Here is a 27,695-nt window from a genome sequence, read left to right on the forward strand (position 1 = left end):
GACTTTCCGACATAAAAAAGTTATTAATACAACAAAATGTCATGTTTCAAGAAGGGTAAGGAAATTATTCTAATTAAAGAAAAACATGTAAATGAAAGAACTGTAATAATTAAGTAATGTAATTTGTGTTTATTGAAGTGAATTGTAACCTTCTATATTACTGTGACTTTAAATGTTGAATGGCAATGGCAGGGTGGAATCACCAGAAACAGTCTTTAGCAAAGCATGAGGTGTGTAGTTTGATTTTTCAAGGACGATCTACTTGGTAACGTAACTGAGTAGCAGAATGTTTATCAAAACCAAGAGATTCCAACAAAGAAAAATGGAATACTCACGTCGTTTGGTTCACCGAGGCCAATAAGAAATGACTCTTTCCATCATTATACTGTTTCTTATGTGATCTAACTCTTGTTCCATGTGTGTTCATCACAACTGCTCCATTCTCAAGCGAAATGCTGAATTCATCAGGCTGAGGAGAGTAAAAAAGTAAGGCTATTTAACAGAAAAGCATTAATGACATTTATATATAAATGGAATACAGAATAAGAGCCAACAATGCTGTAAACATGAGTTTTCAAAATGTTATACAGTGAGCGAATGTTCACAATAACCTGCAATATACACACTCTAATTTAAATCAATGGTCATCAATTGTCGAGCTGTAAATTTTAACATGTCGTTTTTCTTCTTGTAACAAATGCCAGCTACAGTAATGTGGCTGTGAGATATTTGGCGTGTAAACCTCACTCCCTGACACCTCAAGAGTTGGTGTCAGACTCATCGCCTTGTACTGTCGTCTCTTAATCAGGGGACTTGGATTTGAGCCACGAGCCAGTTCTTGGTTCTTTGGCCCAGATTGAGAGTGAGATTTAGGAGTGGGTGAGTCTAACGGATGCTATCTTGTATGGCTGTATGTGTGTTAACCTCCCTCCCTGACACCTCAAGATTAAAGAGTTTGGACAAGGAGCTGACAGCTTGGGATTTCAGGTTGTGGCCAATTGCTTTCCCCTCTGACAATTCAAACCACAAGCTTAAATGGGGCACATGTGACCAGCATGTGTTAAATTATTTCATAAAACAAAACACTAATGTGACAAAATTGGTTTAGCTTTAAAGCTAACACTTAGCCTTTCCAACTGTAGAAATATTATTTGTCTCCCGCTAAAACCCCCATAACAAACATCATTTACATTACAGTAAATATCTACATTTTAATATCTACAGTAAGCTAACTACTAACGACTGCCTTTTTTTAAAAACCGAGATAATCTATGTCTACCTTCAACATCGGACCTGGGCAAATTAAGGCATATGTTAAGCTTTTCAATCTGGTTGGAATCTGCGCCTTTGCATGATATACTAATTACTTGGTAATCTAAGTCACAGCAGCTCAGACGAGGCACCAAGCAGTGTGGGTGGGGAACGTTTCCACAGAGTGTTTCCAGAGCGGCCAGCCTGAAATGCGGATGTCAGGGACAGACACGGAAGGAGATTTTTACAACAAAGTTCTAAAGCTTAGTGATATATCAGATGTGTCAGATTGTAGGTGTCTTTGTTTTTTCGTGTTCATATTTCGCTGTGTTTGTTTTATTTTTGTTGCGTTTCGTTTGATTATAAGATATGTCAATCGAGAGGGGGTGTGACGTTCATATATTGTCAATATTCAGTGTTTTATCGTTCATAGTTAACATTGTAAATTTTCATGTACATTCTGGGTGTCTCATTTAGTAAAAAAATGTAAAATTCCATTCTGTTTTTAACGCGGTCCGTCATAACGTTTTTAGCATTCAATCAGACATTATTGTGAGATTTTGTTCCTAAAAATCAGATATACCGGCGCCCAGACACATTTTTTTCCCTATACATTATACCGAGTCACAATATCTGCCCAGGCCTGTTCTACATGAAGGGAAAAAAACATTGTTTTTAAGCAAAATGTCCCAGGGTTAAAGAACTTCAAACACACTGCTGTAGAATATACTGTAGGTCCATTTGCAAAAACTGACTTATATGTCACTTTTGTGCAATGTGCATTTGTTTCACAGAATCATAATGAGTTTTAAAACTAATCTTCTTTTTCCGGAGTGCGTAAACATTTTGTTCATACCCCATCCTCGTGGTACAACATCAGTCCATTGGGTTGTAATGTTTTAAAGTTGAGGCCACCTTCAAAATTGTCAAATGGGGAAATCTTTGCCGAGGATCCGAGGTAGCTTTCGCCCGTGAAATAGGCTTTGTGTGATGCCTGCAAGATAGTGACAAAGTATCATTGTTTGATGTCGTACAGTTGATGTTATGAAAAGAAGATGAAGTGGTGCACTTACAAAAGACTCCTCAGGACAGCCACTACTGACGCCTATGGTCCCAGGCTGCTCTAACAGGTTGAAGTCTTTTTTTTGGAACAAGAAACCTTTGACACAACCTTTGAGGTTAACCACAGCAGACAACTCAGGCCTGTAATGAAATTCACATTGTCACTGAAGTTTCGCCAAGTTCAACATAAATCCAATTCCATGTTGTAGTTTGTAAAGTGTTTTTTTTTTTTAAATCTGTAATTGGATTTCACCTCCATAATTATCCTTAAAGTGTACATTCCACTATCATCATCAGCTGCAACAGCTTCAACGGACTTTGAGGTAAGGCTGCAAGGCAAGCATGTTCTTGGCTGTACTCACCTGGTGTGGAGAATGTGTGAGGGAGCCCCCCCTATGTAGATGTCTGAGAATGGCAAAGTGGTTTTCGGATTTTCCATAGATTTGATATGACTCTTGTCCACCAAGAGGATAACCTTCTTTGATTGATGATAAATCACTGATACCTGTGAGCCAAGAACAAACATGGCATTTTTAAAGTAGCCATATGTAAGAATTTCATGTCAAGTCATCATTAAACTGATATGTCAAAAGGCATTAATAAATCATGTTCTTTTCGAATACCTGTATAACTGATGACGGTAGTTCAGGCGGGATATGCTAATTTCAAAATGAGATTTACAGCCCTGAAATCCTGTTATTGTTTTTATTTCGATGCCCCCCCCCCCTCCACCGTTTGAGCAATTAGAAAGTCTGTGAGTGTATCACATCCAGGTTGCCAGTTACGCACCGCCACCTTCGTCTAGCTACTGCCACTGCTAAAGTTACTTAACATGTCAGACCTTAGTAAATCTAAAAGGCGTCGATACGATTCTCAATTTATTCATGACAAAGCCAGGAACAAAAGGAGGATTTGTATCGGGGATGCCTTTGAAAGATGGAGACGATTGAAGGCGGAGAAGATTTTTTCATCTGATGTCAAACTTGCTAATTTCCTCCTTGATAGGTAAGTAAGGCATTACTTATTACTTATAATTAATGAAAATGGACATTTCGTATGTAAACTAAGTTGTCCAATACAGTCTATGATCTTGTCTAACAAAGCTAGTATGTTCGTGCAACAAATGGTTAGCATGCTAGCTTGGTCAATGACACATCGACATATCGGAAATGTATGTCGATGTGTCATCGAGCTGACAGGGCAAAATATATTTTCAAAAAATGAAACCTATCTGGATATGGGTAGTGTCAGTGCCTATTTGGTTGTTGATATGCTGATGCGCTGAAGAAATGGGTTCCAACATTAGCACGGCTGTCATTGCGTATGGAGACAGCCAAATCACATGATAAAATAATTCCTCCTTCGCGTTTGCACATTGTGGACTATAATCTGAAACGTTTAAAACAGTAGCCTATAGGCATACCTTGGTAAAATGTCTCCTCTTTAGTTTTGGGTGTACATTAGTATAACCATTGCTCGCGTTGGTTGTAGTTCGTTTTTGTCTTTGTTTTCTGATAGTACTGACCATAACCATATGATTGCCATTTGTTGTGATATTGTACGCAGGCATGACGTACTTCTTCCTGAAAATAGCCTAATTTCTGTTTAAAATGTGTTAGTTAGAGATATGTTATTGACAAAACGCTTGTCTATTCAGCTATTATGGTCCCAGCACCTCAACCCCTAGTAAGAGGCAGTGGAAGGTTGAAGTTCCTTGGAGTAGCCCAGTCGATCGAGCTGGATTCAGTTGCGTATCTGGCAACCTCAGTCAGGGAGAGAGGGAGGCGACTACAGAATTTTGACCATGATTGCAGTAACATTTCTGACCAGATTCCTTCTTTAATCAAAGCAAACATAACAGTAGTAAATAACATATGATTAAAAATTACCTCATGATATCTTGCATCATTAATTTTTAACTTTGGTATGTTATTTTCCATAAGTTTTGGCCCATCGTTGAAGCCAAAGTCATACATAAGCCGCAGGAATCCATTTTTTATTTCCAAAAGAAAGAATTTATCCTGGAAAGAAGAAAAAACATGTAAGGAAAGGGTAAACATCTAAGTAATTTAATCAAATAAGTCATGTTTGTTTGTAAGCTTACAGTATCTGATAAAGTTGTTAAAAGTGAAGGCTCAAAAACGCACACAGACAAATATAGTATAGCAATGTAGTTATTTAAAACCAAACTAACAATTATCCATCCTTCCATTTTTTTTCCGCTTATTCCGACTCAGGTCATGGAGGCAGCAGCCTAAGTAGAGAAGCCCAGGTTTCCCTCTCCCTGGCTACTTAGTGTAGCTTGTCCCGGGGATCCCGAGGCTTTCCGAGGACAGATGAAAGACAGTTCATCCTGTTGGTCGGACGTACCCTGAACACGTTCCTAAAGAGGCCTCTGAGAAGCATCCCGACCAGATGCCTAAGCCACCTCATCTTGCTTCTCTCAATGTGGAGGAGCAGAGGTTTTATTCTAAGTTCATCTTGGATGGGCGGAGCTTCTCCCTTTGCTTCTAATTCAGAGCCCAGCCACCATATGGAGGAACATGTCTATGGATGTTCTCATTCATCTAGGTTATTGTATTCTGGAGGCATTCAATCGATCGACTACTTTATGACTCACACCATCCACTGGAACACAAACTGGGCGTTATCAGAACACTACAACACATAGATGGTAATGTTCCCACCGGCGCAGGCCAAAGAGCAAGAGTATTTGAGGGAAGCCCTCAAAACCTGTGGTTACCCCAGCTGGTCATTTGTGCATAGACGGGCGAAATCTTCAGGCCAAAACTCAGCTGTCTACCTGCACCTCAAGGAGGACAGCAGTCCTTTAGGACAAAAATGTCCAGATTCTGGAAAAGGATGACGGATGGTACGAAATAGGAGTGAGGGAAGCCATCTATGTCAAGGTTGGAAAACCATCCCTGTACAGAGGAGGTGGTGACACAACCTATCTCTCACATACAACACTGTCCTTTCAACCATTCCTAAAATATTCTGCAATTTAGCCTCCAACAAATAACAGGAGTTAGGAATATTCTGGTCACAGATGTTCCTTGTTGCCATTTGTTTGCAACGGAATTGAATGCAAACGTGGGTAATTCCGATTATTTGGGGCTGGTAGTGGTCAATCCACAGCAATTGCTCTGCCACGCAATACCTCAATGCTAGCGAAGGGAAATTATACTTTAACGACTGTTGTTGGCATTGACAGTAGGATTGCTCGTTTGTATCCCAAGAGTTGTTTTTCTTACTATGATAGGGCGGAACCATCCTTGCCCAGGCACACCCTCCTGGTGTTGGGAGTATAAATATTTGGGGCAAGACTAGATCTGCTGAATCTAAGTCTAAGACTAGATCTGACTAATCTAAGTCTATGAGCATGAACTGATGAAGCCTACTCGGATGAGAGGGGAAGCATCTTCTAAGACAAACCAAACAGTTCAGTTGAGATTGATTGAAATGCCCTGAGAATACATATGGAGGAAACTCATTTCGGCACTCATGATCTTGTCCTTTCGGTCATTAATCAACGCTCATGACCATAGGTTACGGTAAATGACTGGCAAATGGGAGAGCTTTGCCTTCCTGCTCAGCTGCCTCTCACCACAGTGGACCTATGCAGGTCCAAGTCATTGTCAATGTGGCACCAATCCAACTTTTTAAGACCACGATTCCTTCTACCTTCATTCCTGAACAAAACCCCAATACCTAATCTGAACTTTTTAATTTGGCCAGGCTCTCATGCCCAACCTGGAGATGAGAACCACCCTTTTCTAAGCGAGAACCATGGATTTATGGACAATTGTTAGACTGCATGCATATATATTTGTATATATAGGTAAAAGGCAAAACTCTGCTGGTTTTTAAAAAGTTAGGTAACAGGTGGCTGAGATTAATGCTATTTACAAGCTACTTTTTATGAGACATGATGCATGCTCCAACTTACGGCATTGACCATAATGAAAAGAACACCGTTGTTCACAACTGTTCGCACTGAAATATCAAATCTTGTGACATAACCGAATTTCGCCCTCTGCGTGATGTTACTGATCAGTGCATAGCCTTTTCCATCAAATAAGTAACTGGCAATACGACTCTTGGAGAAAGCCAGCTTGTATCTGCAAAAACATAGAGAAAATGAACAACATTATTTATAGGATACATTCTGGCCACACAATGCACAAGATCCCTACCAACCAGTTCCAATTGCATTATTATTATTACTCTGACCAGTAAATACAAAAAAATAATTCTGGAGTATATAATTGAATAAAAGAAAAATAATAATTATTCGTCAAAATTATTCATTTATTTTTTATGCTAATTCAACTTGATTAACTCTAAAAAAAAGTTAATGCAATAAGAAGACCAACTATTCATTGTTATGCTTGTTATGTAAAACATCAACAATTACCTAAAAATGCTCATATTGCTAAAAGGTACCTGGAACATGGCGTGGATGCAACCACATCCATTTTGTGAGTTTTTTTGAAATTATATAGACTGATGACATCATTGTTAAGTGAAGCCAACTCGATGCAACCCACAAAAGGAGCAAGACTCAATGGAGGAGGGAGCTAGATTGAAAGAAAATATAGTTACATTCGGGTAAATTGTTAAATACACATGCATTAGCTGTAATTATACCTTAGCATCCGGTGGGACACCCCCAACAAAGAATACCATATCTTTTGGGTCTATGTCAAATAGTGAATCGGTGCCTGGAGCCTCGCCCTTTTGTATGAACTTCTGTTCATCCGTGGAGCTTTGGCTTGGGAGGATTAGGTAGATTTTCCCATGTCGACCCAACCTGCCATTGAAAAAAACAAAAAAAGGAAAACTCATATTAAATTCATTTTTCTTCACAATTCTTTGATGCAATGTGTATGACTTGTGAGAGTACCTCTCTACTTTAATGTAGTTGAAGACAGCAGGCCATTGGCTAACCGGCTTCGAACTCAGTGGGATTTCAACGTATTCACCACCAAGGTTGTACATGTACACCAAGTTATCATTCTTGATTGCCAGTCCCATGTAGTCTTTCTGACCCTACGGCCAAAGCGGTAAACAGAATATTAATTTCAACAAGTACAATATAAAAAGTATTCTGATACATTCATATATATCTGGATGCTGCAGAAACATAAATACAATAATTTAAAATAGGAGTGCAGCTGTACATACAGAGGTGTAATCACGGTTTGGCACATGCTTCGTTCATTTTTAGGTACAATAATAAAACATAAAAACTGCTTTGCTTGTGTGTAAAAGGTATAACTATTAACTATAAAAGTTTAATGTCACTTCTTGATACTGGGAGAAGACGCAAAAGAAAAAAGCTTTGCTTTCACTATCAAAGTTTTGAGAAATTATAAAGCTTTTCCTGACTACTTAATGAGCTTGCAGACGTTTTCGATTTGGAGGCACGGATTTGAAGACATTTCATTTTAGCATGTGAATCACATTTTAACTTTTTATTCATGAGAACGTTATTTATGTATTTTTTTGTGTTACAGATTGAGCACATGAAGTAAACAAACAAATGTGTTATGATTTGCTATGGAACGGAAAAGGGGTCGGGTAAAATACATTTAAATAAGCTCATGTTGTAATGAGAAACTGCAAACATGTGATGTACCATATTGTAACTATTCATGTTTGAAATGAACCAATACCATAACCATATCACCATATTTTAACATAAAAAACATTGAACAATTAACAAAATTCTCAAGAAAAGAAAGAAAAACAAAATAATAATAAAAAAAAATAAAACTTATTAAAAAATGCAGAAAACTGCAACAGTGTGATTTATCTGTATATATTTATTTTAGTAAAGATTTTAGCCTTGATCCCCATTTCTATTAAAGAATGCCAGCACACTGTTTTTGTCTTGTCCCGAAATCTTTGTTCATGTGAATGTGAGTGTGAATGTTTTCTGTCTCTGTGTTGGCCCTGTGATGAGGTGGCGACTTGTCCAGGGTGTACACCACCTTCCGCCCGAATGCAGCTGAGATAGGCTCCAGCCACAAAAAGGGACAAACGGTAGAAAATGGATGGATGGAAGGCCAAGTGTTCTCAAACGGCGTAAGAGGTTTACTAGGCTGTGACTTCTCCTTGGCCCTATCACGAGCCATGACTCCCACTAGCCAAAGGCTGGGCTGCAACTGATTTGTTTACTGAACAGATGCATGGCAGGAGACACACTTCTTGTCTTCACTCAAAGTGTACCTTACAGTACCAAACCGAAGGTTCTGAACCCCATTAACCTGACTACGAACGCATGTACCATTATACCCTTTACAATTTGAATACCGTATTTTTTGGACTATAAAGGTGCACTTAAAATCTTTTCATTTTCTCAAAAATCGACAGTGCGCCTTATAACCCAGTGTGCCTAATGTACGGAATAATTCTGGTTGTGCTTACTGACCTCGAAGCAATTTTATTTGGTACATGGTGTAATGACAAAAGTGGCCACTAGATGGCAGTCATACATAAGAGATACAGTACGTGTGGACTGCAATATGATGGCAGTAAACAACACCAAAACGTTAAATGTTCCATTGAGAATATAGAACATTACACACGGCGCTCAAAAATCTGTCAAAATGTGTTTAGTACGACTTCGGTAAGCTATGAAGCCGCACCGCTTGATTGATTGTTGGCGCATTAAACATACGAGTATTATTATGGTGTGTGAATAAGGACCGAAAAATGGTACCTATTAGCAGGCATATCATCTGGCGTTTTGTTTTGCAATATTATCGAAAACCAACTTTTCTTACCTTCTGGTACCTGCTGAAGTGTATTTGGGATCTGCATAAGTCATGAAAATGTGCGCACTTCCGCAATTGCAGTCCGTGCCGACGTCGTAGTCATAAGCTTCTTCTTTTTCTCTACCTACTTATGTGGCATTCATCTTCTGCTGTTGTCAATTCTAATATAAAGTAGCATAAAGTTCTTACTTATATCTGTCAGTAGACCAGCAATCAAAGCGCTAAAAACTGTAGTGGGTTTACATAATTCACCCAAGGAACTTTAGTTAGAGAGTTCCGGTTGGACGATATTTCACGGAACACATTTCTGGCCTTGATGTTGCACTAGTGAGCCACGGATGAGGAGATGCTGCTACGTTATTGATTGAAGTAAAGTCTGAATGTCATTAAAACAGTTAGCTCCATCTTTTGACACTTCTTCCACTCCCGTCCTTGCCTGCTACAACAAAGATGACGGGGAGAAGACGCTGTCAAAAGGTGAGCCACGTATGTAAGACCGCCCACAAAATGGCGCATCCTGAAGCGACTGTCAGAAAGCGGCTGGAAGATGATGTGTAAAACAAAATCTGTGCAACATTTTGACCAAAGAACCACCATTACATGTTATGTAGACCACAAGGAAGTGTTTTAAATTTAGAAAAAAAATCATAGTATGACCCCTTTAATGCGCCTTTTGTATGAAAAAAGACCTGAATAGGTCATGGGCAGTGCGCCTTTTAATCCAGTGCGCTTTATGGTCCAAAAAAATATGGTAATAACAAGCATCTCATTAATTTGGGCACTCATTTGCACCGCACAATATTTAGTAACAGCCTTACCTTTCTGTCGCCCAGATATAGAATAAAGCGGTCCTCTATTGGATCCTTGTCTGGGTCCACTCTCATGTAAAAGCTGATAGACGTCATTGTCTTCAGGTCTTCCAGATTGGTGTCCGGATGAACCTCCACTGACGACTGACCACTAAATTTCATTGACACTTGAACCTAAAGTGGAAAAGAAACCCTTTATGCTGGTATGTTATTGTTGTGGCATGATTAGGCATTTTATTTCGTATTTACTAATGAAGAGAATTGCAAGAAAATGTTAAATGCCTGAACATGCATGATGTCACTACATGAATACTACATGAATGCCACAGTGGACCCCGTAAGATCCAAACAAAACATCCGATCACATTTGCTAACAATAGCTTATAGCTAGCAAGAGCTTGTAGCTGGCAAGACATAACTTTGGGAACAAAGAACGTGAGTGTACAGGACAGTGCTGAGAAGAAGTAGATGATATTCATCGAATTAAAGAAAGAAATAATTCAAGAAATATAATCGAGTATGTTGTGGTGAAGCAGTTGGAGCGTTGCACTGCTAGTCTGCACCATACCGAAACAGGATCAGTCGATATAAAGACATTAAAATAGCATCTAAAAGGCGTACATTTATTCATAAAAAATGGAGAAGCTGCTGATGGTGTGTTTGACGGAAAAGCAGCTTGAAAAAGATTCTATAGAAGTCTGCCTTCAAAAGTAAATGCTGTACATATTATTACATTACTTAATAAAACTATATTAATTGGTTGTACTGAACTCTTTCTTAACTAAAAGTTTCTTTTTCTTTTTCAAAGCATGTTACAAGTTAAAACTGTGGGGTTTTGTGGCAACCAAGGACGGATTAAGTTGATTTAAATTCATTTAAAATAAGTAATGCTGTTTTTAAAGGTATGGCCTGTGTCACAGAAACAATTAAACTCATATCCAGAGGTACCACTCTATTGTGTTTTACTATTTTGTTGAAATCTTTTGACTTGGACTACATCTTCAATTCGCACCTCGATGGGCAACACTGTCTGAAAGTACATGTGTGATTTGCTATTTGAGAAATGATGTAGCCCACTGGTTTAATGTGGACTCACCTTCTTTGCCACACTCTTGGCCTGCGCTATCAGCTCTCTGACTCTCATGACATTTGCTGTTATGTTGTTCACAGGCTTCTTGTCCTCAACCACCTTCAGCTTTTCCAACAGCTCAGGAACAAGAAAATTTAGGTTCTCCACTGCGCAGAAGAACATTTAACAGAAATTAGTCACTCACTACTAACGATTCAATGTAATGGAATGGGGGGAAAAGATGGGTATGAATTGTTATACACATACAGTGTAATACATTCTAGGACTTCAGCAGTTTCACGGCCATTATTACGTTTGTAGGTCTGGAGTTTGATAGCTGCGTGACTGAAGATATGGTGTGTCCAATTCTCTAAGTACAAAACCCAAAACCAGTGAAGTTGGCACCTTGTGTAAATGGTAAATAAAAACAAAATACAATGATTTGCAAATCCTTTTCAACTTATATTCTATTGAATGGACTGCAAAGACAAGATATTTAACGTTCGAACTGAGAAACTAAATTTTTTTTGCAAATAATCATTAATTTAGAATTTAATGGCAGCAACACATTGCAAAAAAGTTGGCACAGGGGCATTTTTACCACTGTGTTACATGGCCTTTCCTTTTAACAACACTCAGTAAACGTTTGGGAACAGAGAGAACATTTTTGAAGCTTTTCAGGTGGAATTCTTTCCCATTCTTGCTCGATATTCAGCTTAAGTTGTTCAACAGTCCGGGGTCTTCGTTGTGGTATTTTAGGCTTCATAATGCGCCACACATTTTCAATGGGAGACAGGTCTGGACTACAGGCAGGCCAGTCTAGTACCCGCACACTTTTTCTATGAAGCCACGCTGTTGTGACACGTGGCTTGGCATTGTCTTGCTGAAATAATCAGGGTTCGTCCATGATAACGTTGCTTGGATGGCAACATATGTTGCTCCAAAACCTGTATGTACCTTTCAGTATTAATAGTGCCTTCACAGATGTGAAAGTTACCCATGCCTTGGGTACTAATACACCCCCATACCATCATTGATGCTGGCTTTTGAACTTTGCGCCTATAACAGTCCGGTTCTTTTCCTCTTTGTTTTGGAGGACACAATGTCCACAGTTTCCAAAAACAATTTGAAATGTGGACTCGTCAGACCACAGAACACTTTTGCACTTTGCATCAGTCCATCTTAGATGAGCTCAGGTCCAGTTAAGCCGGCGGTGTTTCTGGGTGTTGTTGATAATCGGCTTTCGCTTTGCACAGTAGAGTCTTAACTTTCACTTGCAGATGTAGCGACCAACTGTAGTTACTGACAGTGGTTTTCTGAAGTGATCCTGAGCCCATGTGGTGATATCCTTTACACACTGATGTCGGTTTTTGATGCAGTACCGCCTGAGGGATCGAAGGTCCGTAATATAATCGCTTACGTGCAGTGATTTCTCTAGATACTCTGAATCTTTTGATATTACGGACCGTAGATGGTGAAATCCCTAAATTCCTTGGAATAGCTCGTTGAGAAATGTTGTTCTTAAACTGTTTGACAATTTTCTCACGTATTTGTTCATAAAGTGGTGACCCTCGCCCCATTCTTGTTTGTGAGTGACTGAGCATTTCATGGAAACTGCTTTTATACCCAATCATGGCACCCACCTGTTCCCAATTAGCCTGTTCACCTGTGGGATGTTCCAAATAAGTGTTTGATGAACATTCCTCAACTTTCTCAGTCTTTTTTGCCACTTGTGCCAGCTTTTTTTAAACATGTTGCAGGCATCAAATTCCAAATGAGCTAATATTTGCAAAAAATAACAAAGTTTTCCAGTTTGAACATTAAGTATCTTGTCTTTAAATTGAATATAGGTTGAAAAGGATTTGAAAATCATTGTATTCTGTTTTTATTTACGATTTACACAACGGGCCAACTTCACTGGTATTGGGGTTGTACTTCAAGAAGTATTATGCATTTCACAGTACAGTAGTAAAGATACTTCACCTGATTCCCTTGCAGAGACGATGGCTTGCTCATATGCAGTGGTAGAGTATTTATTGTTGCTCAGATTACTGGCCCATTCCTCCACTTTGTTACTGATAGGGGTTATGGTCTTTAGCACTTCTGCTGAGTGGTTGTAAGTTTCCTCGGCCACTTTGAGTGTATACTCCAGTCGCTGAGGGGTTCTGTCTAGAAAGGATTACAGAAGAGGAGTCATTTACAGAGTAGGTGAGAAGCATGTGCGTGCGCGCGCGCGCACACACACACACACACACACACACACACACACACACACACACACACACACACACACACACACACACACACACACTCTTGTATTTGTTACCTTCTTGAGACCTCCGAAAAATGCCTACCTCTTTAGGATCACCCTTTCTAGATTTATAAAGATTTGTATTTACAACATTAATAATATATACATAATATGCAAATATAAAAAGGGGAAGCTTTTAGTTATTTATTTTTTAGTAATTGGTTTTTAATCTTCATTATTTACTTCAAGTTATTACATTATGTCTCTATTTCATATTTATTTTATTTTTTGTATTAATTTTGGCCAAAGGGGTCGCATTTAAAAATTTTTTTACACACACTTGTTATTACATATGTTGGCCAGGGGGAGCACTTCAAATTTTTACACACACTTGTTATTACATATTTTGGCCAGAGGGGGAGCACTTCAAAAGTTTACACACACTTGTTACTTCATATGTTGACCTGGGGGGGAGCACTTTTAAAACCGACACACAGTCATTTTGAAAAATCCCTCTTTTTGTGCCCACCCTAATTTTGATACATTTCACCACCAGGGGTGCAAATGAGACATTCTCTATTAGATGCAAAGGTCTTCCGTATTGGGACCATGCTTTCGGTCCTAACTTGTTCACCGGTCCTCATATGGAAGGTACTTTTCCTTGTTGATGTCACAGGAAGGACACACACACACGCGCACACATGCACGCAAATTCCATTCTAAATGGGTCTTATTCAATAAAGACCTGTAAAATTAAATATAGTTTTGGAATTTTTTACACTTTTAGCATGCAGTAATGCAAAACAACTACCAGATGTTTAAAATACTTGGGAACATTTTTTAATTATATATGCAGTATGTAGCTGTTCCCAAGAACTCCACCAGTGGTAAATTGTTAACTAAATTAAACAGCTGAAGTTTGTTAGTTAGCAGGGTATTTCTTATTTGGATGACAAACAGATGAACTATTGTTATTCAGGGGGTTGGACAATTCCTTTAAAGAGGAACTACTCTTTTTTTGTAACTTTGCCTACCGTTCACAATCATTATGAGAGACATGATGACGGATGGATGAAAAAAAAGCAGCATTCTAAATATTAAATAAACATAAATAAAGGTGTGCTTACAATATAGCCAATGGGAGTTCCACTATTCCGCCCACAAAATCCAACAAATAACCATTCAAATGCAGAGAATAATTTCGCCACACCTAGTGTGTGTGTGACAATCATTGGTACTTTAACTTTAACTTTAAAAAGTGCCCAAAATACTTCATTCACATTTCGTGATTTGTACATTAACGCAGTATTAGTAATATTGTTATTACAAGCGCTAACACAGACAAACTATTTATAGCGGCGCCGTGATCACAAGCGTGTGTCCCTATGTTTACATCATGGAGTGGTCTGCTGTTTTCTTGCTTCCTTGCTCCCTGTAAGTTTATTGTAAGTCATAAATCATGCATCTCACCTGCACAGAAAAAGTCTGAGTAGGTATTCCGACAAGTTGGTACACTTTGACAGCCATTTAGATCCAAAACTGGCAAGGACGACATGAAAAAAGATACTTGGTTCCCGCCGCCTCCCCACCCCTTTTCTTTGTGAGGAATATGAGTCATTCTTCATCTAAATGGGAATCTATGAACATCCCATTAGTCGTCATCCTAATGACAGCAGACTTTACACAGTAAGTGATGTTTTATTTGTTTGTTGGCTCTCATAAAGTGACGGGGAGTAGACGCTGCCGAAGGTGAGCCACGTAAATAAGACCGCCCACAAAACGGCGCATCCTAAAGTGACTGTCAGAAAGCGACTTGAAGATGATCTGTAAAACATAATCTATGCAACATTTTGACCATTACATGTTAAAGGTATGACCTCACCAACATTTCATTTCTTCCTTCTTCCATTTCGCTTGTTAGTTTCTTTTCCTTTGCTTACTGATATGCTTAAGTTCAGCGGGTCACCTCGTCTGATCTGAGGTGAAAATCGTTCTATTATTTTGAGTGTAATCCCACTAATTGTGTCTGTCTCTATATTTACTGTTTTACTGTGTCAAAAATGATTGCTGGTTGCAACACTTACATCAGTGGTGGCCTGCAACCTTTGCACAGGCTGCTGTATATTTTTTGTATTATTATGATTGTACATATAGTACAGGCCAAAAGTTTGGACACACCTTCTCATTCACAACACAACTGATGGTCCCAACCCCATTGATAAAGCAAGAAATTCCACTAATCAACCCTGATAAGGCACACCTGTGAAATGAAAACCATTTCAGGTGACTACCTCTCGAAGCTCATCGAGAGAATGCCAAGAGTGTGCAAAGCAGTAATCAGAGCAAAGGGTGGCTATTTTGAAGAAATATGTTCAGTTATTTCACCTTTTTGCGTTAAGTACATAACTCCACATGTGTTCATTCATAGTTTTGATGCCTTCAGTGACAATCTACAATGTAAATAGTCATGACAATAAAGAAAACGCATTGAATGAGAAGGTGTGTCCAAACTTTTGGCCTGTACTGTACATACACAAGCAAGCAATGTATTGTCTTGAAATGCTCTCCGCTTACATGTCTGAAACTCATTAATGTCCAGCACTATTTCTTCCAGTTTTTTGGTGTTCTTATTCAAGGTCTGTTTCGTTTCCTCAAGGAACTTCAACTTGTCAGCCACCTCGGCTGTTACCTCTGGGATCAAAATGCAAAAAAAGTGAGGGGATCATCTTAAACCACACTGTTGTTAAGCAATGTTTGAATGTGGCAAACCTATTTCTTCAGAATGCAATGAAACGGACTCCTTGAACACATTGTCGCTGTTTACCACCAGACCCTTAAGCTGCATGTTGATCTCCTTGGTGGACTGAGGCATGGAACACAAGATGTCAAAGCAGGAGAATGTTTACAAAAATACACATAAGGTGTGCTGCGTATTCTGTGAACTTACATCATCCACTGTGTGGGACAAGTTCAAAGTGGTAAGTGATGTAATATTAGCGTCGTTGATGTACTTCACAATGTTAGTGTAGACGTTGGCAGCACTGATGGCCCTCTGTACAAAGCCATTGGCATCACTCTCTCTCAGATCCCTGGAGCAGAAGAGAGAACAGTTGTTTTTATGTTATGATTATGATCTCTTCAATACCAATACTCAAGACAATGAGAACTTCCAAAGACATGTGTGACAGTCAGAGGTGGAATTATAGATTTAAACAAGTTGGGAAAGTCATTAAGAGCCATTTCTAAACAACTGCAGATTCTGAAATTGTACATAAATCCAAGGTTTTGGACGAGTCGCCACTTTGTCAAAGAGCAGACCGATACCGTCACCCTCAGATGAAAGGAAATTGGTTGGGATTTTCAAGAGGAAATCAGGAACTACCAAGGCTCCAGCTTGCTGTGAACTGGAAACTGCTGGAACACCAGTTTGGCTGTCCAAAGTGACTCAATCATAAAACGTCCAAAGTGAATATCATGCCCATTGACCATAATTTTCATATCATGTATAAATGGATGCAACCTTGATTAAGGTTGTAGCTTAGAGGTGGTCAAAAGTGGACTCTGTACTGAATCCTGACACAGATTAAATATTAGAATATTCTGATAATTTATCAGTGTAATTTAGGGGGCACAAAAGTTACTTTTTAAAAAAAAAACTTACTAGGGTTGTCCCGATACCAACATTTTGGTACCGGTACCAGAACCAAAATTTATTTTTATACTTTGATACTTTTCTAAATAAAGAGGACCACAAAAAATTGCATTATTTTAACAAAAAATCTCACGGTACATTAAACATATGTTTTTTATTGCAATTGTGTCCTTAAATAATATAGTGAACATACGAGACAACTTTTCTTTTAGTAGTAAGTAAGCAAATCAAGGCTCCTAATTTGTCTGCTGACATATGCAATAACATATTGTGTCATTTCTCATTCTATTATTTTGTCAAAATTATTAAGGACAAGTGGTAGAAAATTAATTATTAATCTACTTGTTCATTTACTGTTAATATCTGGTTACTTTCTCTTTTAACATGTTCTAGCTACACTTCTGTTAAAATGTAATAATCACTTATTCTTCTGTTGTTTGGATGCTTTACATTAGTTTTGGATGATACTACAAATGTAGGTATTGATTCGATACCACATAGTTATAGGATCATACATTGGTCATATTCGAAGTCCTCATGTGTACAGGGACATATTTCCTGAGTTTATAAACATAATATAGATTTTTTTTAAATGAAAAAAGATTTTGTGATGCTAAAAATATCGATGTAATCATAGTAGTATCGACTTGATACGTTCCTGTACTTGATATCATTACAGTGGATGTCAGGTGTAGATCCACCCATGGCGTTTGTTTACGTTGTGACGCCGGTGCGTAGTGTAGTGAAGCATGTTTAGCTATTCCTCGTCCTGCAGGGATTATACTTGTAAGAAACTCACTTTATTCGTCGCCATGGAGGCGAGGATTAGTGATTTAGAAGTAGCTGAAACACTGCCGACTGCGGCTGGACGGTAGCTGCTAACTAGCTAGCCATGTCTTAAAGCACCGCTTCCTGAGGATGTTTCAGTGTTATAACTTCACCTTTATCTTGCGTCCATTCTCCCTTTTCTGTCTACACACTGTGTCTGTTTGTAAGTACGCCTTGATTGTGCGCTGCCGAACATGCTCCTCTGCTCCTAATACCAAATAATTGTGTAATGAAGCAATTTGAAATGTATATATTATTTACTGTTACAAGTGGCCCTCTGAGGGCAACCATAACTGCGATGTGGCCCCCAATGAAAACAAGTTTGACACCCCAGTTGTAGATAGTAGTTTTATTACTGATGTTGTTTTGGTGAGGTTATGGCCGACCGTAATCAGTTTTGCTCAATAAAAAGATTGCTGATGCATTGTTTAGACAGACGTTGTCATTGTTTTAACTGTATACAGACAGTACTATAGAAATTAAACTTCGTCAAGAGCACTGTTTCACAACACACACACACACACACACACACCTGCTTAGCCAGAGGCGTAGTATAAAAACGTTTTTAAGTTTCTCTGTGCAAATGAGTGAATAATACATAAACTTTGAGACATGGTGCAGCTGACCTGATGAAAATCCTTGATAAACTCGTTGTGTTTGTAGTATTCATAAGACTATTACCTTTCAGTATTGACTATTGTGTGTAAAGTCCTACGTAAGTTAAGAATTGGGCCATGAAACTGTGATGGCCCAATTAATAAATGTTGTGATGGTTGTTGATAAATTGTGGATGAAGGAAACTTTATTCGATTTATTTTACTATTTTGTTTTATTCAATATTTTTTACATTCAATATTTATTGTTATTACTTTACGGAATATTTATCATACATTTTTATTGCTATACATATCATATGGCACACTGCAATATATTGAGTTCAGGTAAATGCCAAATGTTCTGCAAAACCCAAAAACCAGTGAAGTTGGCACTTTGTGTAAATCGTAAATATAAACAGAATACAATGATTTGCAAATCCTTTTCAACCTATATTCAATTGAATAGACAACAAAGACAAGATACTTAACGTTCAAACTGGTTAACTTTGTTATTTTTTGCAAATATTAGCTCATTTGGAATTTGATGCCTGCAACATGTTACAAAAAAGCTGTCACAAGTGGCAAAAAAGACTGAGAAAGTTGAAGAATGCTCATCAAACACTTATTTGGAACATCCCACAGGTGAAAAGGCTAATTGGGAACAGGTGGGTGCCATGATTGGGTCATTCACAAACAAGGATGGGACGAGGGTCACCACTTTGTAAACAAATGCGTGAGCAAATTGCCCAACAGTTTAAGAACAACATTTCTCAACCAGCTATTGCAAGGAATTTAGGGATTTCACCATCTACGGTCCGTAATATCATCAAAAGGTTCAGAGAATTTGGAGAAATCACTGTACTTAAGTGGCAAGGCCGTGACCTTCGATCCCTCAGGTGGTACTGCATCAAAAACAGACATCAGTGTGTAAAGGATATCACCACATGGGCTCAGGAACACTTCAGAAAACCACTGTCAGTAACTACAGTTTGTCGCTACATCTGAAAGTGCAAGTTAAAACTTCTACTATGCAAAGCAAAAGCCATTTATCAACAACACCCAGAAACGCAGCCGGCTTCGCTGGGCCCGAGCTCATCTAAGATGGACTGATGCAAAGTGGAAAAGTGTTCTGTGGTCTGACGAGACCCCATTTCAAATTGCTTTTGGAAACAGTGGACGTCGTGTCCTCTGGAACAAAGAGGAAAAGAACCATCCGGATTGTTCTAGGCACATGTGGTGGTATGAGGGTGTATTAGTGCTCAAAGCATGGGTAACTTACACATCTGTGAAGGCGCCATTAATGCTGAAAGGTACATACAGGTTTTGGAGTAACATATGTTGCCATGAGAGCAACGTTATCATGGACGCCCCAGCTTATTTCAGCTAGACAATGCTAAGCCACGTGTTACAACAGCGTGGCTTTGTAGTCAAAGAGTGCGGGTACTAGACTGGCCTGCCTGTAGTCCAACTGTCACCCATTGAAAATGTGTGGCGCATTATGAAGCGTAAAATACCACAACGGAGACCCCGGACTGTTGAACAACTTAAGCTGTACGTCAAGCAAGAATGGGAAATAGTTCCACCTGAAAAGCTTCAAAAATTGGTCTCCTCAGTTCCCAAACGTTTACTGAGTGTTGTGAAAAGGAAAGGCCATGTAACACTGTGGTAAAAATGCCCCTGTGCAAACTTTTTTGCAATGTGTTACTGCCATTAAATTCGCAATGTCTTTTCCTCTTCGTTACACTAATCAACATTAATTTATTTCTCAATCTGAATTTTTAAATGTCATCCAAACCGACAAAAGAACTGAAATGTTTAGCGGGAAACTGTGGGATTGGTTGTGTGTCACGAGCACATTAAAGAAGACTTTACTAAACAGATAACATACAGTACACAATACACTTCTCTTACTCTTCCAGTGTGGTGGCTTGTCGTTCCAGCTCTTCAGCATGCTCATCTGCCCTCTGAACCAAGTCTATATCAGCCAATGAGAGTGTTTCCATCTTCTCCGTCAGCTTTTGCCCAGCGCCATCAATTGCAGCATGGTCGTGTGTACTATTCTGTCCACAAAAGCAAAGAGGGGACTGGGTTATATGCACTTACAAGCACTTATTGCTTTACATCAGGGGTGTCAAACGATAAGGCCCGCAAACAAGTTTGCCAAGTATAAAAAAGAGCTGAAAATTTTCAATGAAATAAACTGCTGTTCTAGATGTTGCAAAAGCCATTATTGAGAGTGAGAGGGGGCCAAGCTATGTGTCAACACTTTAATAGTATACAAAATGTGGATTGTTATACTTATGATGATAGTAATAGTAACCTTTGACATTTATACCCCAATAAATGCTTTTAATGAACTGTACATTTCGTGTTGTACTTATGACTGGGGACACATTTTCTAGGCGCACATAAATATGCTGAAATAATATGTATTACCTCCTAATTTGATGTCTGATTAATGACATTTTTGTCAAAAATGTTGCAACATATGTACAGAATAAACCACATGATGTATGTACATTAGTTGAGGGAAATTAGTAAATTACCTTATCGTCCTTTAATTAGCTTTTGACATTAATTTCATTTTAACACCAATGGGAGCATGTTAAAACTCTGCCTGACTAAATTCCACCTTTTAATATGATGAGCATTATCACATCATTTATTCAGAAAGTATAAATAAGTACAAATGAAGATAGAATACTATTAACTGCAACATGTTTGTTCTATTTTTGAAAAATAAAACAATCTGAAGTTGTCTTTATTTTTAAGTTATTGTGCCATAGATTTTCCTCCATGTGGCCCCGAAGCTAAAATGAGTTTGACACCCCTGCTTTACATACTGCACACATTATCAACAAATTTACATTTTAGTCTTCTTGTTTTCCTATCAGTCTTTACTAACTTTTACTAAATGTAAAATGTATCAAGTTACACATTCGACATCCATCCATCCATCCATTGACTACCGCTTATTCCCTTCGGGGTCGCGGGGGGTCGCTGGAGCCTATCATCTCACAATTTAATGTATTCAAATTAGGGATGTTCCAAACAGGGTTTTATGCGGCCGATACACATAATCCATGAGTGAGATCGCCTGATACCGAAAACATTTATTAACTGTAATTCTTTACATTTATTTAGGATGTCTGCTATTGACAGTGTAACAATAGTAACACAATATTTAGACTAATTCCAAATGTTTGAGCAAAACAAAATCAATACTATATAATAACTAAACAAGCAAAAACTACCGTATAGGTCTCTTACTCTTTTAAATTTGGGAGTTTTTTCCATCAAAATTCTCCTGTGTCCTGGGACTTATACCCTGAGTTTGTAAACATGAACACTAATGATCAAAAAACATAAGTTGACAAAATAAAAACATCGATCTAATCACTCTAGTATTGGTCATGTACTGATACTACTCTCGATCCATATATGTTTATATGGATCGATCTGCCCCCCCTTCTCCACCACATCCCACCACCCCGGATTGTAAATAATCAAATGTAAATAATCAAATGTATATTTTTGTTCTTATGCTTTCTGAGCTCACTATGTTCACCGCTCGCTGTACATATCCTACGAAATGAGACCTACATTGTTACGATGTCCATTTCTCAGATGATATAATTGTTGATGACTGAAGTATGCTGATAGCAACCCATCCGAACCCTCCCGCCCCAACCCCAACCCCCTCTGCATCCCAACCCCCGGATTGTAAATGTAAATAATTCAATTCCATTCAGTGATAATAATACTTGCTAATAATACTGCAGATACTAAGTATTGGTGTTTATTTGCATCAATGGAGATGATGATTATTAATTTACAGAAGCTGCTATTGTGATCGTTATTAAAAGGCATTAATTGGCATTGGCCGATTACATACTTTTTCCACAAAAAAACGTCCGATACTGATCAATGGAAAATCGGCACATCCCTAATTTTAATGATTTTAAATTATTTAGTGTGTGTGCGGAGGAAAAACATTGTCACAATTCCATACCATTATATTATTATAAATCAATTCTTAACACATTAATATTCTACATTTGTAAAAAAAAACATGGGTTATAGTTGTATAGTGCTTTTCTACCTTCAAAGTAATCAAAGCGCTTTGACACTATTTCCACATTCACACACTGATGGCAGAAGCTGCCATGCCATGACCCATCAGGAGCAAGGGTGAAGTGTCTTGCTCAACGATACAACGGACGTGACGATGTTGGTAGAAAGTGGGGATTGAACCAGGAACCCTCAGGTTGCTAGCACGGCCACTCTCCCAACTGCGTCACGCCGTCCCTATGATACCATAGGATTGTATCTATTATGTGTTTATAAATGTCTATATTCAAGGGTCAGCATAACATGTCTGTTCATTTTGTGCTGATTGTCAACATACTTTAGCACACCATCAAACAATGAATTACATACAGTATGTCTGTAGTCTTGGGTTCAATCCCGGGCTCGGGATCTTTCTGTGTGGAGTTTGCATGTTCTCCCGTGACTGCGTGGGTTCCCTCCGGGTACTCCGGCTTCCTCCCACTTCCAAAGACATGCACCTGGGGATAGGTTGATTGGCAACACTAAATTGGCCCTAGTGTGTGGATGTGAGTGTGAATGTTGTCTGTCTATCTGTGTTGGCCCTGCGATGAGGTGGCGACTTGTCCAGGGTGTACCCCGCCTTCCGCCCGATTGTAGCTGAGATAGGCTCCAGCGCCCCCCGCGACCCCAAAGGGAATAAGCGGTAGAAAATGGATGGATGAATGTCTACTTGCAACCAATGATGATAATCAAGGTTCATCATTAGACAACTAAAGTGGATGTTTTTTTGCAGTTTGACACTCATTGATGTAGTTTTGTATGAAAGGAGACCGATGGTTTAGTAGTCATACCTGCACCAGCATATCCACTTCAGCCACAGTCGCGTGTGATTTAGAAATCAGGTCTTTGGCTTCTTGTGTGGTATTATGAATTGCTGTGAACTCTGTCGCCATCCTCTGCTGTTTGGCCTAAAAGACAATAAACCAACAAAAAATATGGACAATTATTAACAATCTAAGAAGTATTGTGAGCCAAGTACCCCTGGCTGGCGCCCACGGACCAGGGCATCAACTTTGACCCATGTCCACATTGAGCCGCACTCCTCTCTAGGTGCCACCTGGTGGCGGAAACATGAACAGCACTGCAGCCGTTCTGTCATTTTGGTAGTTGTGGTTGTCATGGGGATGAGGCTGGCAAATAAAGACAAGAGCAAACCATAGACTGTAAGGGAGTAAACACTAATTCTTCTTTGGCGGTTTAATGTGGGTGCAAGTGAGCGTGACTCAATGTGGGGACGACTCAATGTGGGCACGGGTCAACGTGGAGGCAGGCACAGAACCGCGGGCGGCAGCCAGGGGCTTCTCTATATACAAACCTTTGTATATGGAGACACATATGTGTGTGTGTGTGTGTATATATATATGTATAAATATCAGTGTTTCCCACACATTCATTTATTTGTGGCGGCCCGCCACGAAAGAATTACGTCCGCCACAAATGGATTTTTCGGCTTTTGACTTGCTCGACCGCTCATAAAAGCAATGGGACTCTGTCTGTGAATGCACCTTGTAGTTACAGCTCCGGTGCAGTAGGTGGCAGTAGCCTACTATGCATTGTAACTCCGCCAATAGCACTTAATTCACCTGGTGGGCCAGAAGAAGAAGAAGAAAAAGAAGAACGGATCAAAATACGAGGGTAATATAGGTTATAGGTAGATAGGTTATAGCTGCATCGCTCGCGGCTCGTCATATATTTAACGTTAATCCGCGATTTCACCGAGCGTTTCACTGACGGTGAGCAGCCTGATGCTGCTTCATTAACACCGCCGCTGTTTGACTCGGGGGCCGGGGCAGACGCACGTAGTAACAGTCACCTGTTTTCATACCGACGAGCTAACGTGTCCAGGTTATAACCCTGTTGTCAATAAACACACGTGTACTGAAGCTAAATTGTCCACTGTCCACTGCAGCATGTTAATGCAATGAAAATAATACAATCTGAGCCAACCAGCTGTTAAAATGTTGTCCAGGTTAATGTTTTGGCCATTAAAGGCCCTTCATTTCAAGATTTCAACTGTGATCGGGCTTTAAACAGGTGGCTGACCTGTTCAGATGAGTGTAACTGCTACTGGTCAAATAATGTGAAATAGCATTTAATTTTACATTTATGCAATGCCATTTAAATGTAATTATAGATAATAATAATAATAATAATAATTACTGTGTAGTGTTGTAAATAGTCAACGGGAAGGATTTTAGTAAGATATAAGCCATGAGCACTACACAGCCAGAAAAAAACCTAGGCAGGACAAGTAAAAATATTGGGGCAAGTAGATTTGAGAAGTCGGGCAAGTAGAAAAAAACCTTAACGTTGAACCCTGCATGTGTTGAGCTGCTGCCGCTTAAGGTTAGATGGCACTGTACATAGAGCGGTTCTGCTCGTTAGTAATAAATTCTAATGTTGGATGTTCACTCCTTCACACAGATGAGTATAGAAAAATATTTTCAACGGCCAAAAAGGGCTCGAATTGGAGAGGAGGTAGGCCTACAGTCCGGACCACAGGTGCGACCTGTTCAGCAGCAGCAGGAGGAGGAGGTTGACTGACTGTGGCAGGACACCTCTGCCTCTGTTTCACTTCATGTTGCTGGTAAATAATATGGTTGTAGTAGTAGGCTAAAGTTAAATTATTTAGTATTCACTAATTAAAGGGGCAGAGCTTTAAGAGCCATTTTAGCTTTTATATTTTATAAGATATTTTTTTTGGAAGAACCACAATTAATAAATATATTTCAGTGAATAACTAATCGTTCAAATCTGTATATAAATATGTACATAAAGTGTTGTAATTATATTCCAACTCCGCGTTCTTCTTGGTCATCGCCGCTGCCTCCGCCACCCCCTGACCCTCGACCACACCACCACAAATAGATGCCTGTCCTGTGGGAAACACTGAATATATATACACACATAGATATATACATAAATACAAATAGACATATATACACAAATATATACACATATTCATAACTATGTGTATATATGTATAAACACGGTAGAAAATGGATGGATGGATGGATATATATACACATACATATATAAACATATATATCTATATACACACATATATAAACATACATATCTATATATACACACATAGGTATACATATATACTATGCTACAGTATATATATATATATATATAAAGATATATATATATATATATATATATACACACACACATATATATACACATATATATATACACACATATGTATATACACACATATATATACACACACGTGTATATATATATATATGTGTGTATATATTTATGTGTACGTGTGTATATATATACACATACATATATATATACACACACATATATATGTATGTATATATATATATATATACACATACATACATACACACACACACACCCATACATATATATATGTATATATAGACATTATATATATATATAAATATATGTATATATATAAATAAATAAATGTATGTATGCGGCATAAGGCGGCATTTTTGCAGACAGAAGTTAGTACGTTTTCATCATAAATACAATGAATCCACTTTGCTCTGATGCCTTCTGTGGCCTAAGTGATTGAAGGTGAAGCCATTATGTGTGAGAAATCTAGTAATACTACAGCTCTGCTTAGCTTTTTGATCTAAGATATCAGTGATTTAAGGTGACTCGCAAGAAAATGGCGGCCCATCATCTTCAGGTATCATGGGCCCTTGTCGGGCCAAAATATAAACAGTTTGCTGGTAGCATTTTCTAAAATAAGCAGCGGACATTAACAAATAGTTGGTTCAGTATTTTCAATATGGTGGGTGTGGAAGCACTCCAGTGACGCAAAAATTTGCACACAGTTAATTTAAAGTTCTCTTTCAAACCCAGCGAGTAACAATGGCTGATCAGTGAATAAAATAAACATTGAGAGGAACAAGCAGGGAGGGACAAGGGAATAAAAACAATCAATAGGACCATGAAGACTGTGGGAAATCACCTCATTCCCCTGGAATTTAAGGATATTGGCTCTGTTCCTGTCCTGCGTCTCCTCGATTGTTCTGGCTGCTTTCTGGAGGAAGGTCTGAGCGTCAGACAGCTTTGTAGTGAAGCGAGACAAAGCCAAGTTGAGTGGGGGGAGATGGCCGTGTGTAATCAATGACTTCTTCTCCAACTGACGAATACGTCGGAGCACTGTAAACACAATGAGAGTTAGGCACTTTGCAATCTGTGAGGTAATAGAATGTGTGTAAAAAGGTTGTCGACTTTGTCAATTATTTGTTACAATGTCACTTTAATGTGACAGTACAGCACTCAAATGAGTTTTTATAAAATAAACAGTGTCAGCATTTATAGCTATAGAAAATATAGATACTGCATGTGATTTAATTGAAATAACCTTTGAACACAACTGTGCACCACAATTGAGAGAACATAATGACTTGACTTGACTTGACTGGACTTTATGAATTCATGCTTGCAGTGGAGCCAGGGCCCCACTGAAAAAACAGCTGAACTTTACAATGAATATCCAACAAACAAAAATAAAAAAAATGAAAAGAACAGACAGTATTTTATATAAAAAAACATTTTCAGGACAACAGCAACATTGAAACTATTAGCATTCTGGTATATGACTGAATTACTCATTTAATTAGATAGTGTCATTATACAGCTTAATTGCAGTATGCAGGGTAGAGTTTTTAAGTCTCTTTGTCTTGGCTTTGGGCTCGGGTTCAGCCATCTTATGTTGGCTGAACTATTTGGCTGGTTATAAAGCATTTATAATGCAACATAGAACTGCTGGCAGGTAATTCGCAAATAAGGAAAAGTATTGAATAAAACTTCAAATCTAGTTATAGCATACAGAAAAACTGAAGGACACTGTGGGCCATTTTGTGCATTAAAGATGCTAAAAGTAATCAAATGTTGGTCAATATATGCTATATATCAGGCCTGGGCAATTGTTTTGACTCAGGGGCCAAATTTAGAGAAAAAAATGTGTATATCGGATTTTTCGGAACACTAATACAAAACCTCACATAATGTCTGATTGAATGCAAAAAACGTTATGACAGACCGCCTTAAAAAACAGAATGAAATTTTACGTTTTTTTCACTGAATGAGACACTCAGAATGTACATGAACGTAAAGAATGTGGGATTTACAATATTAACAATGACCGATAAAACACTGAAAATTGACAACATATGAACGTCACACACCCTCTCCATTGACATATTTTACAATCAAGCGAAACGCTACAAAATGCAACAAACACAGCAAAATATGAACACGAAGGGTAAAAAACCCCCACCTACAAT

At 38.6% G+C, this 27,695-nt stretch overlaps 1 protein-coding gene across 2 annotated transcripts in view; it reads right to left on the reverse strand.

The window, feature by feature from the left end:
• lama4 (laminin, alpha 4) overlaps positions 1-27,695 on the reverse strand; it is an 81,756-nt gene that overhangs the window by 17,161 nt on the left and 36,900 nt on the right. For both annotated transcript variants that reach the window (XM_061929016.2, XM_061929017.1), the window contains exons 13-30: positions 26,372-26,565; positions 23,202-23,318; positions 20,212-20,360; positions 16,172-16,313; positions 15,994-16,087; positions 15,799-15,915; positions 12,957-13,142; positions 11,001-11,140; positions 9,914-10,078; positions 7,220-7,365; positions 6,964-7,126; positions 6,760-6,893; positions 6,263-6,434; positions 4,203-4,334; positions 2,676-2,818; positions 2,325-2,454; positions 2,108-2,245; positions 336-469 (exon numbers count right to left, since the gene is read on the reverse strand). In XM_061929016.2, coding sequence (XP_061785000.1) covers positions 336-469; positions 2,108-2,245; positions 2,325-2,454; positions 2,676-2,818; positions 4,203-4,334; positions 6,263-6,434; positions 6,760-6,893; positions 6,964-7,126; positions 7,220-7,365; positions 9,914-10,078; positions 11,001-11,140; positions 12,957-13,142; positions 15,799-15,915; positions 15,994-16,087; positions 16,172-16,313; positions 20,212-20,360; positions 23,202-23,318; positions 26,372-26,565 — 2,596 coding nt within the window. The remainder of the gene's footprint in view (positions 1-335; positions 470-2,107; positions 2,246-2,324; positions 2,455-2,675; positions 2,819-4,202; positions 4,335-6,262; positions 6,435-6,759; positions 6,894-6,963; positions 7,127-7,219; positions 7,366-9,913; positions 10,079-11,000; positions 11,141-12,956; positions 13,143-15,798; positions 15,916-15,993; positions 16,088-16,171; positions 16,314-20,211; positions 20,361-23,201; positions 23,319-26,371; positions 26,566-27,695) is intronic.

The sequence above is a fragment of the Nerophis lumbriciformis genome, linkage group LG34, assembly GCF_033978685.3.
Source record: "Nerophis lumbriciformis linkage group LG34, RoL_Nlum_v2.1, whole genome shotgun sequence".
NCBI classification, from domain to species: Eukaryota; Metazoa; Chordata; class Actinopteri; order Syngnathiformes; family Syngnathidae; genus Nerophis; species Nerophis lumbriciformis.